General features: G+C 44.6%; 1 protein-coding gene across 1 annotated transcript; it reads left to right on the plus strand.

Moving 5' to 3' along the window:
* The first annotated feature begins 6,729 nt into the window (after positions 1–6,729).
* Positions 6,730–10,855, plus strand: mrpl20 (mitochondrial ribosomal protein L20). Its single transcript, XM_060852154.1, has 4 exons — positions 6,730–6,902; positions 7,071–7,181; positions 8,828–8,905; positions 10,500–10,855. Exons 1-4 carry the CDS (start codon positions 6,816–6,818, stop codon positions 10,671–10,673), a joined length of 450 nt encoding a protein of 149 aa, XP_060708137.1. The 5' UTR covers positions 6,730–6,815; the 3' UTR covers positions 10,674–10,855.
* The last annotated feature ends 4,612 nt before the right edge of the window (positions 10,856–15,467 follow it).

The following is a 15,467-nucleotide window of genomic DNA, read 5'->3' on the forward strand; positions in this document are numbered from 1 at the left end:
CATTACTTTCTGATTTTCAGTTTAAAATAAAGTCATACCATGTACGGTCACAAAAATTACAATTCACTCTACTAGGTGCAATGCAATACCCTGCACACAATCATACTGTTCATTTGTATACTCCACAGTAGCACAGATTGCACACAGACATGCCTTGTGTAATGCACCATTGTATACAGCTACAAAGCTTCTACGCCTTTGGCCCTTGTATCACAATCCCCAAGTGCGACATGATCCCAAATGGTCCAAACTCACTGTGGAATGGAGTCCCAACCCCCATGCAACTTGTCACCATTGTGACAGAGGGAAATTTATGATGAGCTTTTTGGAAGAGAGCAGGGCAGTCTGATGATTTTTGGCATGAGCGAGGGCTTCTCACAGTCTAGATGGTTAAAACAGCTTCCACCCCTGCTCTAATCTGCTGAAGGATTCTTTCTCATGAAAAAGGAATGGCAGTGTTCCGTCCCTACCCAGTACCAATGTCCAGTTGTGATTCCGAACTCTGTTGATGTTAAAATGCAGATTTATTCACCTCCTCAGCACCCTGTTCCTTCTCACTCTTGTCCTTCGACTTACCCAGTGTTGCTTCCTCAAACTAATGTGCAGCAACCACTGAGGTTCTTCCTTCTGTTCCCACTGTTGGTGTCAGCAGAAGGGGACTTCACTTGAGTCTTAATGGCACAGAAAGAGGCCATTTCTTTTTGATATCACTGTCTTTGTTTCCAACACCCACCTCATTGGTGGTGAGTCAGAATCATAGAATCCCTACAATGTGGAAGCGGGCCATTCAGCCCACCGAGTCCACACCAACCCTCTGAAGAGCATCATAACTAGAGACATCCCCGTCCCTGTAACTCTGCATTTCCCATGGCTAGTCCACCTAGCGTGCACATCCCCGACACTGTGGGCAATGTAGCATGGCCAATCCACCTAACCTGCACATCTGTGGACTGTGGAAGGAAATCAGAGCACTCAGTGGAAACCCATGCAGACACTAGGAGAATGTCCAACTCCAAACGTCAGTCAGCCAAGGGTGAAATTGAACCCAGGTCCCTGGTGCTGTGAGGTAGCAGTGCTAATCACTGTGCCACCCACTAAGGTTCCAGGTCAGTACCACTCACTGTATACATAAAGTTCTTCCTCTCATTCCCCTCAGTATTGCTTGCTAATAACCATCAATCTGAGTCCTGTTGACCTTATGTCATCGATTGTACACATCATTAATGGAAGGAACACATGGCTGAGCTATAGCTGCACTCTATAATGGTCCGTAAGTAAGCTTGCATCACAGAGAGAGATTGTTTCAAAGCAACTCGATATGTGAAATGGAATTAAGGTATAAAATGTGCCACATCATCTGATTTTACATTAGTCACTCTACAATACATGCCTTGTGGAGATATATGGTCAGCAATCGTAGAGCTACAAGCTTGTGTAGTCAATGTTGGCAATAAACACATAGCTAGCAAATACTTTGTGATGGATCCCATGGGCCACGAACCTTGTAAAATAAATGGTGAGGTGAGTTAATCTTCGCCATTTCAAAATGCCATCGACTTCCATATCTGTTATTAGTCCAGGTGTGTACAAATGCATTGGGTTTAGAGTTATATCTTGTCAGTCAAACTGCCAAAGTATCCTCTGGAGTGGCAAACAAGGCAGCTCCCCTGCAACCCCCCCACCCCCCTCCGCCCCCTCCCCACCCCCTCAACTTCCAGCCAAAAGAAAAACATTAATGTTGCATTACTTGTCTTCAGATTCCATTTCCGACTCCATACTTGTTGTATCAGATAGAGTTGCGGCAGCCATTTCAAAATAGCCTTTGCAAATGGAGGAACACCAAATAATAACACCAAGGCGAAAATAATTGCAGCCTTTCAAGTCTAAGATTGCGTTTAAAAGGTTGTTCCTATTCTTCATGACCCCAGCTCCCAATGACAAATCAACATTGGAGATTGCGTCTATAAATTAACATAAAAAGAGACCAGATGTTTTGCAAAGTTCTCTTGTGAGTGTTGCAGTGAACGTTAACCCTCACACACTTCGAGCTCACAGCATTAAAGAAGACAATTTATACTACAGATACTAACCAGAGATAATGCAGTAATATGAAGATAAGTCTTGGGTTTTCGTCCATATTCTTTTTAGAGTCACAGAGCTGTACAGCATGGAAACAGACCCATCAGTCCAACTTATCCATGCCAATCAGATATCCTAAATAAATCTAGTCCTATTCGCCAGTATTTGGCTCATATTCCTCTAAACTTTTCCTATTTATAGACCCATCCAGATGCTTTTTAAATGTTTGAATTGTACCAGCCTCCACCACTTCCTCCGGCAGCTCATTCCATACATGCACCACCCTCTGCATGAAAATGTTGCCCATTAGGTCCTTTTTAAATCTTTCCCCTCTCACCTTAAACCAATGTCCTCTAGTTTTGGACTCTGCTACCCTGGGGAAAAAAACCTTGGCTCTTCATCCTATCTGGACCCCTCACTATTTTATAAACTTCTATAATATTATCCCTTAGCCACCACTGCTCTAGAGGAAACAGCCTCAGCCTCTCCCTATACCTCAAAGCGTCCAACCCTGGCAACTTCCTTGGAAATCTTATCTGAGCCATTTCAAGTTTCACAACATCCTTCATATAGCTGAGAGACCAGAACTGAACGCAGTTTTCCAAAAGTTATCTAACCAACATCCTGTACAGCCGCAACATGACCTCCCAACTCCTATAGTCAATGCATTGACCATAAAGGCAAGCATTCCAAATGCCTTCTTCACTATCTTCCAGTGTGCTTTCAAGGAATTATGAACCTGCACTCTTACATCTCCTTGTTCAGCAGCACTCTCCATACCATTAAGTGTATAAGTCCTGCCCTGATTTGCCTTTCCAAAATGCAACACCTCACATATAGCTAAATCAAACTCCATCTGACATACCTCCGCCCACTGACCCATCTGATCAAGATTCCGCTGGTGTGTAAGCCTTGATTTCTACACTCAAGCCATAGTGTGGAACTTAAACCCAGAAAAATGTGACTCAGATACCAAATATGAGAGTGCTGTACCAATTCAGCCACAGTGAACAGTCTAAATTCAATACTGCAAAGCTTTTCAAAAATGACACTATCCCTGATGTTACTATTATGAATAACATCAGATTCTATTTAAATTGTATTTGGTATTTGGTTTAATTTGGTACATGTACCAGATTATAAAGATGTGCACGTTTATATAATGTACACATCGTTAAGAATTTCAAACTCATGCATTACATTAGAAGAACTAAGTTCCATTATACATTCAACTGGGTCTAACAACAGAATGTCCTTTAACATAAATTGTGGTCCTACTTGTGCCTATTGTGGGAAAGCTCATTTTGCACAACAGACTGTTTATTTTTTGTGTGTGAACTGGGGAGCAACATTCAAAGGTTTGTTTATTTTTTCAGTCAGATCCTGATTCATGGCTTATAACTAAAACTCCAGATCCTTCTATTCATTACATTGGTTAATGGAAAAGTTGTAATACATTTTCTTGGGTTTGACTGTGAATGTTAGAGATAAGATTTATTTGTGTTCTTTTACCTTTCCAGTTGAATGGTACCAAGTGCCTCTAGAGTTTGAAGTGATTTTGCTAGGTTAGGTGCATTAGCCAGAGGTGAATATAAAGCAATACGATAGGGGAATGGGTCTGGGAGGGTTACTCTACGGAGGGTTGGTGTGGGCCACATGACCTGTTTCCACCTGACCCTGTAGGTATACTATTCTATTCTATGAATATTTATATTGAATTGATGAAGGGTCACTGGCCCCAAAACATTGTCTCTGCTTTCTCGAGAGTTCCTCCAACAACTTCTGCTTTTGTTTTTATTAATGATTATGTGGCACCTTTAAGATAATGAAACATTCTAACAATGACACCAAGCGACTTAAGGAGATAGAATAAAAAGCTTGGTGAAAGTGGGAGGTTTTAAGTGGGACAGAGAGGTGGGGAGAACTGTCCTGGATTTTCTGGGGCTATTCCATATTTTGGCTTTTCATCCTTTGTTGCAGATCAGGTCTTTCCAGGACGGTTCATCCCAAACTCTGCCGTCAGCGCACCCCTCTGCCTGTCTGTGAGTCAGTATCCTGGTTGGGCAAGCAGGTGTGTGTGCACCAACAGACCTGAATGCTGCAAGTTACCAACCAAAAGACCCCAGTCACCAGGAGGGCTGCTTCCAATCTGAAAGTTGCCACTGTTATTATTCTGAATTCCACCTCCATATCAATTTGTCCCTTCAGTTAACTCAAGAGTTGGTCAATCTGCTTATTACACAAGGTGACTTTTCTTTTGCATTTTTAAAGAAATTTTTTTTAAGCAAAACAGGGCAGCATGGTGGGTCAATGGTGGGCACTGCTGCCTCACACCCCATGGACCCTGGTTCAATTCCAACCTCGGGCGACTGGCTGTATGGAGTTTTCAAATTCTCCCTCTGTCTGTGTCAGTTTCCTCTGGCTGCTCCGGTTTCCTCCTTTAGTCCAGATATGCAGGTTAGGGTGGATTGGCTATGCTATATTGCCCATAGTGTCCAGGGATGTGTAGGTTAGGTGGATTAGCCAGGGGGATACCAGGTTATAGAGATAAGAGATAAGGTGGGGGGGGGGGGGTGAGTCTGAGCGGGACACTCTTTGGAGAGTCAGTGTGGACTTGTTGGGCAGAATGGCCTGATTCTACACTGTATATATGCTGTGTACATCCTTTTTTAATTATTTCAGGAAAGTAGGCATGACTGGCTTGGTACTGGACTTCCTTCTTGGAACATAAGCACACCAACAGTACTGTTGGGAAGGAAGTTCCAGGATTTTAACTACAGTGAAGGAACAGTGATAAAGGAGCCTTGGTGAGTTCTTATGGTGCATCTTATAAATGGTACACACAGCTGCCACTTGATGCCAGTAGTGGACGGAGTGAATGTTAAAGATGGTAGATGTGGTTCCAGTCAAGCAGGCTGCTTTGTCCTGGATAGTGTCAATCTCCTTGAGTGTTGTTGGAGCTGCCCTCATCTACTCCTGAACTCTGTCATGTACTTTGTGAACATTAGAAATTCAGGTGAGTCACGTGCCTTAAACTTCCCAGCTCCTGACCTGTTCTTGTAGCCACAATATTGATGCGGCTGGTCCAGTTTGGTTTCTAATCAAAGGTAATCTCCAGGATGTTGACAATGGGGGATTCAGTAATTATAATGCCACTGAATGTCAAGGGGAGAAGGTTAGATTCTTTCTTTTTGAAAACAGTCATTGCCTGTCACTTGTGCAGTGATATTTACTACTTATTATTGTCCCAAGCATGGATATTATCCAGGCCTTGCTGGACACGGACACAAACTACCTCCACATCTGAGAATGGTGCGGAACATTGTGCAATCATTAATGAACAACTTCACTTCTGACCATACAATGGAAGTAAGGTCATTAATCAAACAGCTGAGAGGTTTGGATTGAGGACTCAACCCCAAGAGACTTCTGAAGAGCTGAGATGATTGACCTCCAAGAATCATGACCATCTTCCTTTGTAGTAGATATGAGTCCAACTAGCAGAAAACTTTTCCCAATTCTCATTGACTCCAGTTGTGCCAAGACTCCTTGATGTCACACTCAGTGAAATGCTGCCTTGATGTCAAGGGCCATCACTCTCAGCACACTTTCAGAATTCAACTCTTTTGACAATTTTGAACCAAGGCTGTAATGGTCAGGATCTGGTGGCCCTGGGGGAACCAAAACGGAGTCTCACCGTAAGGAAGTGCGCCTTGATAGCACTGCCAATGACACCTTCCATCATTTGAGTGATGATTGAAAATCGATGGGTGAGGCAGTGATTCTCAGGCTGGATTTGACTTGCTTTTTGTGGATGGAATATATCCAGGCAATTTTTCACATTGTGGGGAATGCCACTGCTGTAGCTTTACTGGAACAGCTTGGAACTAGGGTGGGGGGGGGGGGGGGGGGGGTGCCGATTCTAATGCAGAACACTTCATTATTATCGCCAGAATGTGGTCAGGGCTCAAGGAGTGCTTGAACAGGGATCTGGAGTTCTATTGGAACCGCTGGCTTAGTTAAAATATGAAGAGGAGTGGAATAAAGTTTTTAAACTGTATATTTCAAGGGAGATACACCACGTTCTAGAGGAGTTATGCTGCATTCTAAAACAGATACACAGCGTTCTAAAAGAAATACACCGCGTTCTAAAACAGAAACACGGTGTTCTAAAGGAAATACACCGTGTTCTAAAACAGAAACACGGTGTTCGAAAGGAAATACACCGTGTTCTAAAACAGAAACACGGTGTTCGAAAGGAAATACACCGTGTTCTAAAACAGAAACACGGTGTTCTAAAGGAAATACACCATGTTCTAAAACAGATACACCGCGTTCTAAAGGAAATACACCGTGTTCTAAAACAGAAACACCGTGTTCTAAAACAGATACACCGCGTTCTAAAGGAAATACACCGTGTTCTAAAACAGAAACACGGTGTTCTAAAGGAAATACACCATGTTCTAAAACAGATACACCGCGTTCTAAAGGAAATACACCGTGTTCTAAAACAGAAACACGGTGTTCTAAAGGAAATACACCGCGTTCTAAAACAGATACACCGCGTTCTAAAAGAAACATCGCATTGTCAAGGAGTGATGCCATTTTCAAAAGGCCGCGGGTTGATGCAGGAGCTGAGGTTCCGCCCACCTGGAGGTGGAGCTCACTGAGGATCATTACCCGGTGTGGTAGAGGAGGCCGAGTTTGGCGAGAAGCGGAGGGTTCCGGAGCCACTAATGGTTTTCCTGTCGCTGTCCCGCTGGATCCGGAGCCGAGGGCCTGACCGCTACTGGCGGGTCCAGGAGGTGTTGAAGCATGCCCGGGTGAGAGAGGCCGAAGTAAACTGCATCGGGTCCTGGCCTAGCGGGTGGGTGAGAGAATCGAATCAGAGTCCGGCACCTGAGACCTCCTGCTGGATGCCTTTGGCTGTCCCGGGCCTTTCCCATGTCATTGAGACCCGATCCTCATGAGAGTCTTTCTTTTTTCCCCAGCATTTCCGAGGCAGGAAGAACCGATGTTACAGCCTGGCTCTGCGGGCGGTGAGGAGAGCCTTCCTCTATTCCACCAAGGCCAGGAGACTCAAGAAGCGGAACATGAGGACGGTAAACGGGCAGGCGGGACAGACCAGGGGTGGCCGCACGGACTGGGCCGGGGCCGGGGCAGGGGCCGGGGCCGGGGCCGGGGCAGGGGCCGGGGCCGGGGCCGGGGCAGGGGCCGGGGCCGGGGCAGGGGCAGGGGCCGGGGCAGTCGAGTGAACCCTGACAGGCAGCCAGCCCTCCCTCCGAGGGCCGTAGGAACTGATGTGGTTCTGCTAAAGATCGGCAAGTCGTACCGAGTAGATATCTACCTCCCAGTCATGGTCACAGTCTGTGGGTCAGGCCCGTGGGGAGAGAAGGGGTCTGTTTGAACAAATTTGAGGTTCGGTCATCTGTACACTTGGGAAGGTTTGAGTAAATACAACCAGGAGGCAGTTTGAATGGGAAGGTGGTGAACTGTGAGGCTTCAGGTCAAACAGCCTCTCTTAAATATTTTAGGACCATGATCAAGAGTTGAGTCCACGCACAGTGGTAGACCTTCAGAGTAACAGAGCAAGAACTAGTTTATACATTTGTCTTCATCCCTAGGGTACTATATTGGCAGTTTTCCAATTATCTGGGACTTTCCCGAATCTAAAGGTTCTTGGAAGATTACTACCAGAGCATCCACCATGTCTGTTGTTATTTCTTTTAAAATCCTATGAAGCAACCCATCAGGGCCTTTTGCCCAAGTCTTCCGCCTCCTCCTCCCACCCCCCTCCTTCTACATTTAACTCTGTGATTATTTAGTAAGTTTGGAATGATGTTAATGTCCACCCGATGAAGACTGATGCAAAGTACTTCTTCAACTGCTTGGCCATTTGCTCTTTCCTCATTATTATTTCCCCAGCCTCTTTTTCTTTAAAGGAGTTATGTTCGCATTGGTCTCTATCATGCTTTTCATAAATTTACAGAAACTGTAATTGTTTATTATTATATTATTTGCTCGTTTGCCCTCCGTGTACTTGCTTTTTGTCTGGTCGTTTTTAGAGCTTTCTGAAACCTCCTGTTTATCACTTTGCCATGTTATTTTTTTCTCTTTCAATCTGGAACTATCCTTTCCTTTCTTGGTTCATCGTGGTTAGTTATCCCCTCCCCTGGAGTCCCACCTTGCCTGTCCTCAGCGGGTAACTGTTAAGTATTGTTCCTGGTAATTATGTCTCTGTTTTAAGTGTGCTGGTGTTTGGAGATTAATAGGAATTGGGTATCGGGCACTAGACTTCCATTTATTGCTCACCCCCAATTGCCGTATCCCACCTGCTGCACAAAGCTGCCTCACTTTAATAGATTTACAAACCTGAACTATTGACTGCAAGAGAGAGTGAACCCAAACCCACGTTAGGGAGATGCTGTATTTTAAATCATCAGAATGGGCACAAGTAGGCAAGTACAAAAACAAATTGCTGAAAAAGCTCAGCTGGTCTGGCAGCATTTGTGGAGACAAATCAAGAGTCAACATTTCGGGTCCAGTGACACTTCCTCAGAACAGATGCTGCCAGCCCTGCTGAGTTTCTCCAGCAATTTCTGGGGGGTTTTCTGATTTCCAGCATCTACAGTTGTTTTACAAATAGGAAGTTGATTCACCTGACTTCCGTTGAAAATGTACCTATCCTAAACCTCCTGTATTAACCCAGTTAAAAGGAGATCTTGAAAACTGTTTTGTTCTGTTTCAGCTTTGGATAAACAGGATAGCAGCTGCCGCCCGGGAGCATGGACTGAAGTACCCCATGTTGATCAGTAACCTGGTTAAGGTGAGGTTGCATGTCTAAACGGACCTGACTGACTTTCAAGGGTCAACAGGTTAAATTTAATTGAGGCCATAGTCTCTGGCACTGTATATTATATTTGATTCTGTTGGTAGCAGGCACCTTGTGGACTCTAGGCCCATTCAGGACACAATCTAGCTGCCACTTCAATTGAGGACACAACAGAGGCATTGACTTTTGTATGTGGTGTCGGGCAACTCCAGCTGACAGGACTAAAGACCAGTGTGGGAGTTCTCCCAGTGCCTTGGCCAACAGTCACTGTTTTTGTATTTAAAAAATCATTATTCCAAGTTGCTGCTTTAGAATCATGCTGAGCATTGCCACAACCACTGTTTGGAGAGCAAAAGGCTTTCTGCTTGCAAAATAAAACAACTTTCTTCCTTTTTGAAAAGCTTTAGGATGGGCGCCATGAAAATACGAAGTCTGTAAGTGGTTCATCTTTCTGCCATGTGAAGTCCAAAAGAGTGCAGGAAAGCTAAAGTAAATATTTAGAGCAGGAACGATCACTTATTTTGTTCCATCTTGTGTATTAACATTTTGGGGGAAAAAGAATAGATCTCGCTAAAGGAATTCAGTTGCAGGTTAGAAATGACGGTGAAGAGCAGAACCATCAATACATTCAGTTCCATCTTGCATATCCATTGTTCTCTCGAGAGCATCAACCTGAGCTGCTTACTCTCTGAGGTGGATATGTTGCAGGGCTCAGCGAACAAACATAAACATTAAGTTGCCAAAGGTGTTGACAGAAAGTGGCCCAGAGTGTAGTCTGCCTGATGGCTGCTGAAGCAGAGACAAGGTTTGAGAGTAGTGCAGTCAAAGGTCAAAGACCAGGATCGTTAGCAACTTTCCAAAATGATCAGTGGTATAATGTTGGTGTTTGACCAGGCTTGACGTGGACCTTTCCTGTGTATTTCTAAATTGAGTATCACAATGAACTGAGCATGCCTAACTGGTGTGGCTTCATCAACACATTGTTGCACCAGCTGAGGTTACCATGGGAGACTCTCCTGAGGCATGGTCACCCTCTGGTTAAACCACTACCAGCTCACACACTGTCTGCCTCTCTCTCTCTCTCTCTCTCTGTCTGCCTCTCTCTCTCTCTGTGTCTCTCTCTCTGTCTCACACTCTCTCCCTGAGCCACTCTCTCTCTCTCTCTCTCTCTCTCTCTCTCTCTCTCTCTGCCTGTCTATCTCTCTCTCTCTCTGTCTTACACTCTCTCTCTCCCTGAGCCACTCTCTCTCTCTCTGTCTCTCTCCCTCTCTCCGCCTCTCTCTCTCTCTCTCTGTCTCTCTCTCTCTCTGTCTCTCTCTCTCCCTGAGCCTCTCTCTGTCTCTGTCTCTGTCTCTCTCTCTCTCTCTCTCTCTCTGTCTCTCTCTCTGTCTCTCTCTCTCTCTCTCTCTGTCTCTCTGTCTCTCTCTCTCTCTGTCTCTCTCTCTATCTTCTGAGCGTGGGTATCCCAATGACCAGGACTGCATTTTAATAAGTCATTTATATCCTATGACTTGAAACATAAAGCTACTTTTGAAAATTGTATGAGGTGCTTTTCTGCTAACTGAAATGCTTGTTCCATGTTTAATAGTGTCAGGTGGAGTTGAACAGGAAAGTCCTTTCGGATTTGGCCATTTATGAACCAAAGACATTTAAGTCCCTGGCAGCATTGGCTAAGCGAAGGAGAGAAGAAGGCTTCCATGATGCACTGGGTGATGGCCGAGAACCCAATGGTGTGTTTTCACGCATTGTACATTCGAGTTAAGGACGGAATGTGAATACTTGATGCAAACACTTCTCACCATGGCTGACTTTACTCCCATTTTAACTAAATGTTTATGACGGATATTTGCTTTTCCCAAGACTTTTGGTCACTTTATGGACTTGACTGTGTTGAATGAGAATTATGTGTGGAATTCGTTGAATAAAGATTTTTTAATATTGAAATGCAGTAACTTGCTGGGTGAGGGAGAGGTGGGCATGCTGGCTGGAGAAAGAAGCATTTGAAATCCTCCTGAGGACTTTGGTTCATTCACAGGAAATGGAGTGGAAAGGGGTGATGTTGTTGTGCTGTGGAATGAGTGAATATGTCGGCAAGCAGGGAGTTTTGTGAGAATCCTATTTGTCAGATTGCAGGTTTTGTTGCCTACGTCTGTCTCATTGTTTCCTTCCAATACTGTTTACAGCTTAACCCAAATTGTAAGTTGTTATGTTGTATTTCGTCATTGGCTGCCTTTTTATGACATGACATACACCTGGTCAATCAAACACAATGCAGTTTTTACATAATGCCTCTTCTATAATATCAATGTAATTGAGTTAACACTTCACTAGTGCAGGAATGTCTATGAAAATGAGACACATTATAGTGGGGAATCCAGAACTAGAGGGCATAGGTTTGGGGTGAGAGGGGAAAGATATAAAAGAGACCCAAGGGGCAACTTTTTCACGCAGAGGGTGGTACGTGTATGGAATGAGCTGCCAGAGAATGTGGTGGAGGCTGGTACAATTGCATCATTTAAGAGGCATTTGGATAGGTATATGAATAAGAAGGGTTTGGAGGGATATGGGCCAGGTAATGGCAGGTGGGACTAGATTGGGTTGGGATATCTGGTCGGCATGGATGGGTTGGACTGAAGGGTCTGTTTCCATGCTGTACATCTCTGACTCTACTGTTAGCTGGGTCATTGTTTCTGTAAGGGAGCTATGACCTGGCATTCTTAAGTAGAGCTAACTCCGAGTGCCTCCAACAGTTGCTGCTGCTAACCGTTTGGTAAGTCAGCCTTTGACCGAGGTCACAGATTTGAAACCATTGAAGGAAATAGAGCGCAAAATGGGATTTTCTATTATGGAGAAGGTTGTTCAGTTGGGATACCAGACCCCTGGAAGCAAATTCCCTGGGAAGCTTCAAACATGTAACAAGTTCTTGAAAAGTTAAGATTTGGGTTCTAGGGACAGAGGAACTGGAGCATGCGATTAAATTGGACCTCTCCAGCCTGGACACGGAAGCCTGATTTGGTCCAAATTCTGTTACTGAAATTTGCAGAGATTGACAGCAAAAGTTTTCAAAGTGGCTGGAAGTGTTGCATGTTTTAAACAAAAACAAATCACAGAGACTCTCCCTCTTCACTTTAATGGATGTACATTTTCTCCTGCTCCACGGCTGTGTCCCATCTCTTGCACTGATATCCATCCACTCTCTCCCTCTGTGTCTTTCCCTCAGCTTTCCTATTCCATCATTTACTTTCTTTTGTTCCCCTCTTCGCTCACTTTCTCCTGTGCTCTCCGAGTTTCCTCTATCCCTCACCGCCTCTATCCCACACCGCCTCTATCCCACACCTCCTCTATTCTTGTTCCTTTCTGTCCTGCTAAGAGAGAAAGCTATCTGGAATTTCATAGGATTGACTAATGAAAGATTTGCCTGGGTGTGAGGTAAGTGTCAAAGATCAGTGATTGCTCGCTACACACTGAACTACAGACCCTGACTTCAGTTCCCAAGGTTTGTCTGGATGGGATTGGGAAAAGTTGCTGTCCTGGATGGGAGTCCTAGATGAAAGTGACATCTGATTATCTGAGCTGCTGAGTCAGTTTGTGTCTGGAAGCTGAAGGATCGTGCACACGCACACACACACGCACAGACACGCACACACAGACACACACGCACACACACACGCACACAGACACACACGCACGCACACACAGACACACGCACGCACACACGCACACACAGACACACACACACGCACAGACACACACACAGACACGCACGCACACACGCACAGACACACACACACACGCACAGACACACAGACAGACACACACAGACAGACACACACACAGACAGACACACACACACACGCACAGACACACACACGCGCGCACACACACGCGCACACACACACGCACGCACACACACACAGACAGACACACACACACACACGCACAGACACACGCACACACACACACAGACAGGGATATATGTGTTTCATGTCCGTTAGTGACCACATCACAGCTAGTCTGGTCAGTTGAGGCTTGGGAAAAGCTGTGGTGGAGTGGAATTTCTGTGTTACCTGTTGAAGGAGTTGGAGAGCAAGGATGTCTTGCTGCAATTAAACAGGGCCTCAATGAGACCACCCCCAGAGTACTCTGCAGTTTTGCTCATTTATCTGAGAAAGGATGTCTTTGCTAAAGAGAGAACACAGACTGACGTATCAGAGGTTGAATCACTTATGTTGGCTGGAATTCAGAAAGAGGGCGAGCTCATAGAAACCTGTAAAATTGTAATAGGGTTAGATAAGATAGATGCAGGAAGGACGTTCTTAATGGTGAGGGAGTCCGGGGTCACAGTCAAAGGATAGTGAGTGAACCATTTCGGCCTGAGATGAGAAATTTATTCACCCAATGAGCCTGTGTTTTCTGTGGGAACGAATTCCAATTGAGGCCAAGACATTGTATAATTTCAAGAAGGAATTGGATATAGCATTTGGGGCGAATGGGATCAAAGGATAAGGGGGTGGGGGAAAGCAGGAACAGGCCATTCAGTTAGATGATTGGCCATAATAACAAATGGTGGAGAATGGCCAATTCCAACCAGAAACCCAGGTCTAAAATACAGAAAACAAATGTAATGTTTACTGAAAACATGATAGTTGGCTGTTACTTTGGTTGTTGCCTGCTGATAGAATCATAAAAGAATCAGATTGATTAGAGCACAGCAGATCTTGTAGCAATTGTCTGTGCTGACTCCCACCGAGAGTAACTTGGTTGGTCCCACTTCCCATGCTGTGTCCCAGTGTAAAAAGGTCTTTGTGTAGCTGCCCAGGGAAAGGGAGAGGGTGATATTTATTTGATTATCCCAAGAATTGGTTTCTATCAGGGTTTGCTTTCAGTTTATTTATGTTTGACCCTAATTCATCCACCAAAGCTCCCCAACATGAGGCAGGGATATTTGAAGCTTCTTAACGCTTAGGTAAAAAAATCATATGCAGTTTGGTGATTTGTGTTTGAGGGCTGGAGCTGGGCTGCAAATTTCCGGGCCATGAATGCACCTGTAGGTGGGATAAGCAACTCTAAAATACCTTACCTTGAATGTGAGGGGAATTCGGAGCTGGTGTTGATTTATGGAGATTGTGTTAGCAAACATTTGCTGCTATGGTTTGTGGATGGCAGGGTTTTCTCTTTTATTTGTTCATCAGATGAAGGAATCACTGGCTGGGCACCTGAACTGATTGGCCTGCCAGGTCATTTCTTGTGACACCCAGGAGTCAACAACATGAGTGGGGATTTGGAGTCATAAGTGGGCCAGACAACATCAGATTTCTTTCCCTAAAGTGTATTAGGGAATCAAATGTTCTTTTAATGCTCATCAGGTCATCATTGTTTTATATTTCACTATCTGTCACAGAATTTGAACCCATTGTCTGTCGAAGTCTTGTCTAGGACACAGGATTATTACCACCATCATTTCCTCAGGAAGTGACATGGCTGATCCAGTGCTGGATATCCCTGTAAATAATGACTGCCATGCTCACCTTCAGCATGCATGAGAGGAGTATTTGGCTGACCGGTGATATTGTTTACAATACAAAAACAGGCCCTTTGGTTTATCATATCCGCACTGGTTATCAAACATCCATCTATTCTAAATACTTTTTCCAACATTTGGTCCAAAATGCTTGTGTGCTATGGTGTTTCAACTTCTCATCTAAATAGTTAAGTGCCTTGAGGATTTCTGTCTCTCAGGCAGTGAACTCCAGGCATCCAGAGCACTGTAGGTGAAAAATACTTTCCTCAAACCCCTCGCTCCTAACCTTAAAACAATACTCCTTTGTTATAGACTCCTTTTAAGGGGAGATGTTTCCTCCCCCAACTATCCTGCCTGTGCCGCTCAAAACTTTATACACCTCAGACATCCCAAAACCTCCTCGCTCTCATGAAAACATCTCCACCTCTTTATTGGTCCACACAGAACTGTGGACGCTGGAGATTGCAAATAAAAACGAGTTGCTGGAGAAACTCAGGTGTGGCTGCATCTGTGCAGAGAAATCAGTATTTTGAGTCAGATGACTCTTCCATCAGGACTATCTAATGGGTTGATAGGGAAATATTTTGGCAAAGTTTCGAGACAGATTGGGTTTCTTGTCAAGTGAGACTGAAGAGATCAAATGTGGCCTGAGAGCAAGTGGGCATTGACACTGACAATCATTGTAAACTAACATACATCTGTTAGAAGTTAAAAATCACACAACAACCATCAAATGGTTGTGATGAAGGAGCGGCGCTCCAAAAGCTAGTGCTTCCAATTAAACCTGTTCTATTATAACCTGGCGTTGTGTGATTTTTCACTTTGTACGCCCCAGTCCAACAACAGCACCTCCAAATTTTACATCTGTTAGGGTCTGCTTCGTTTGGAGGTGACTGGGGTTAAAGAGTTTTCCATTCAGATGTGATTAGTTACGCCAGTTCCTGCTGTGTAGCTGGGAATTGAAGTGGGAGTGAATGAGTGAACAGCTCATGTTAAACTGGAGGCAACGAGAGGACTTAATGAACTGGTGGAGCT

Source organism: Hemiscyllium ocellatum, chromosome 37 (genome assembly GCF_020745735.1).
Source record: "Hemiscyllium ocellatum isolate sHemOce1 chromosome 37, sHemOce1.pat.X.cur, whole genome shotgun sequence".
NCBI lineage: Eukaryota > Metazoa > Chordata > Chondrichthyes > Orectolobiformes > Hemiscylliidae > Hemiscyllium > Hemiscyllium ocellatum.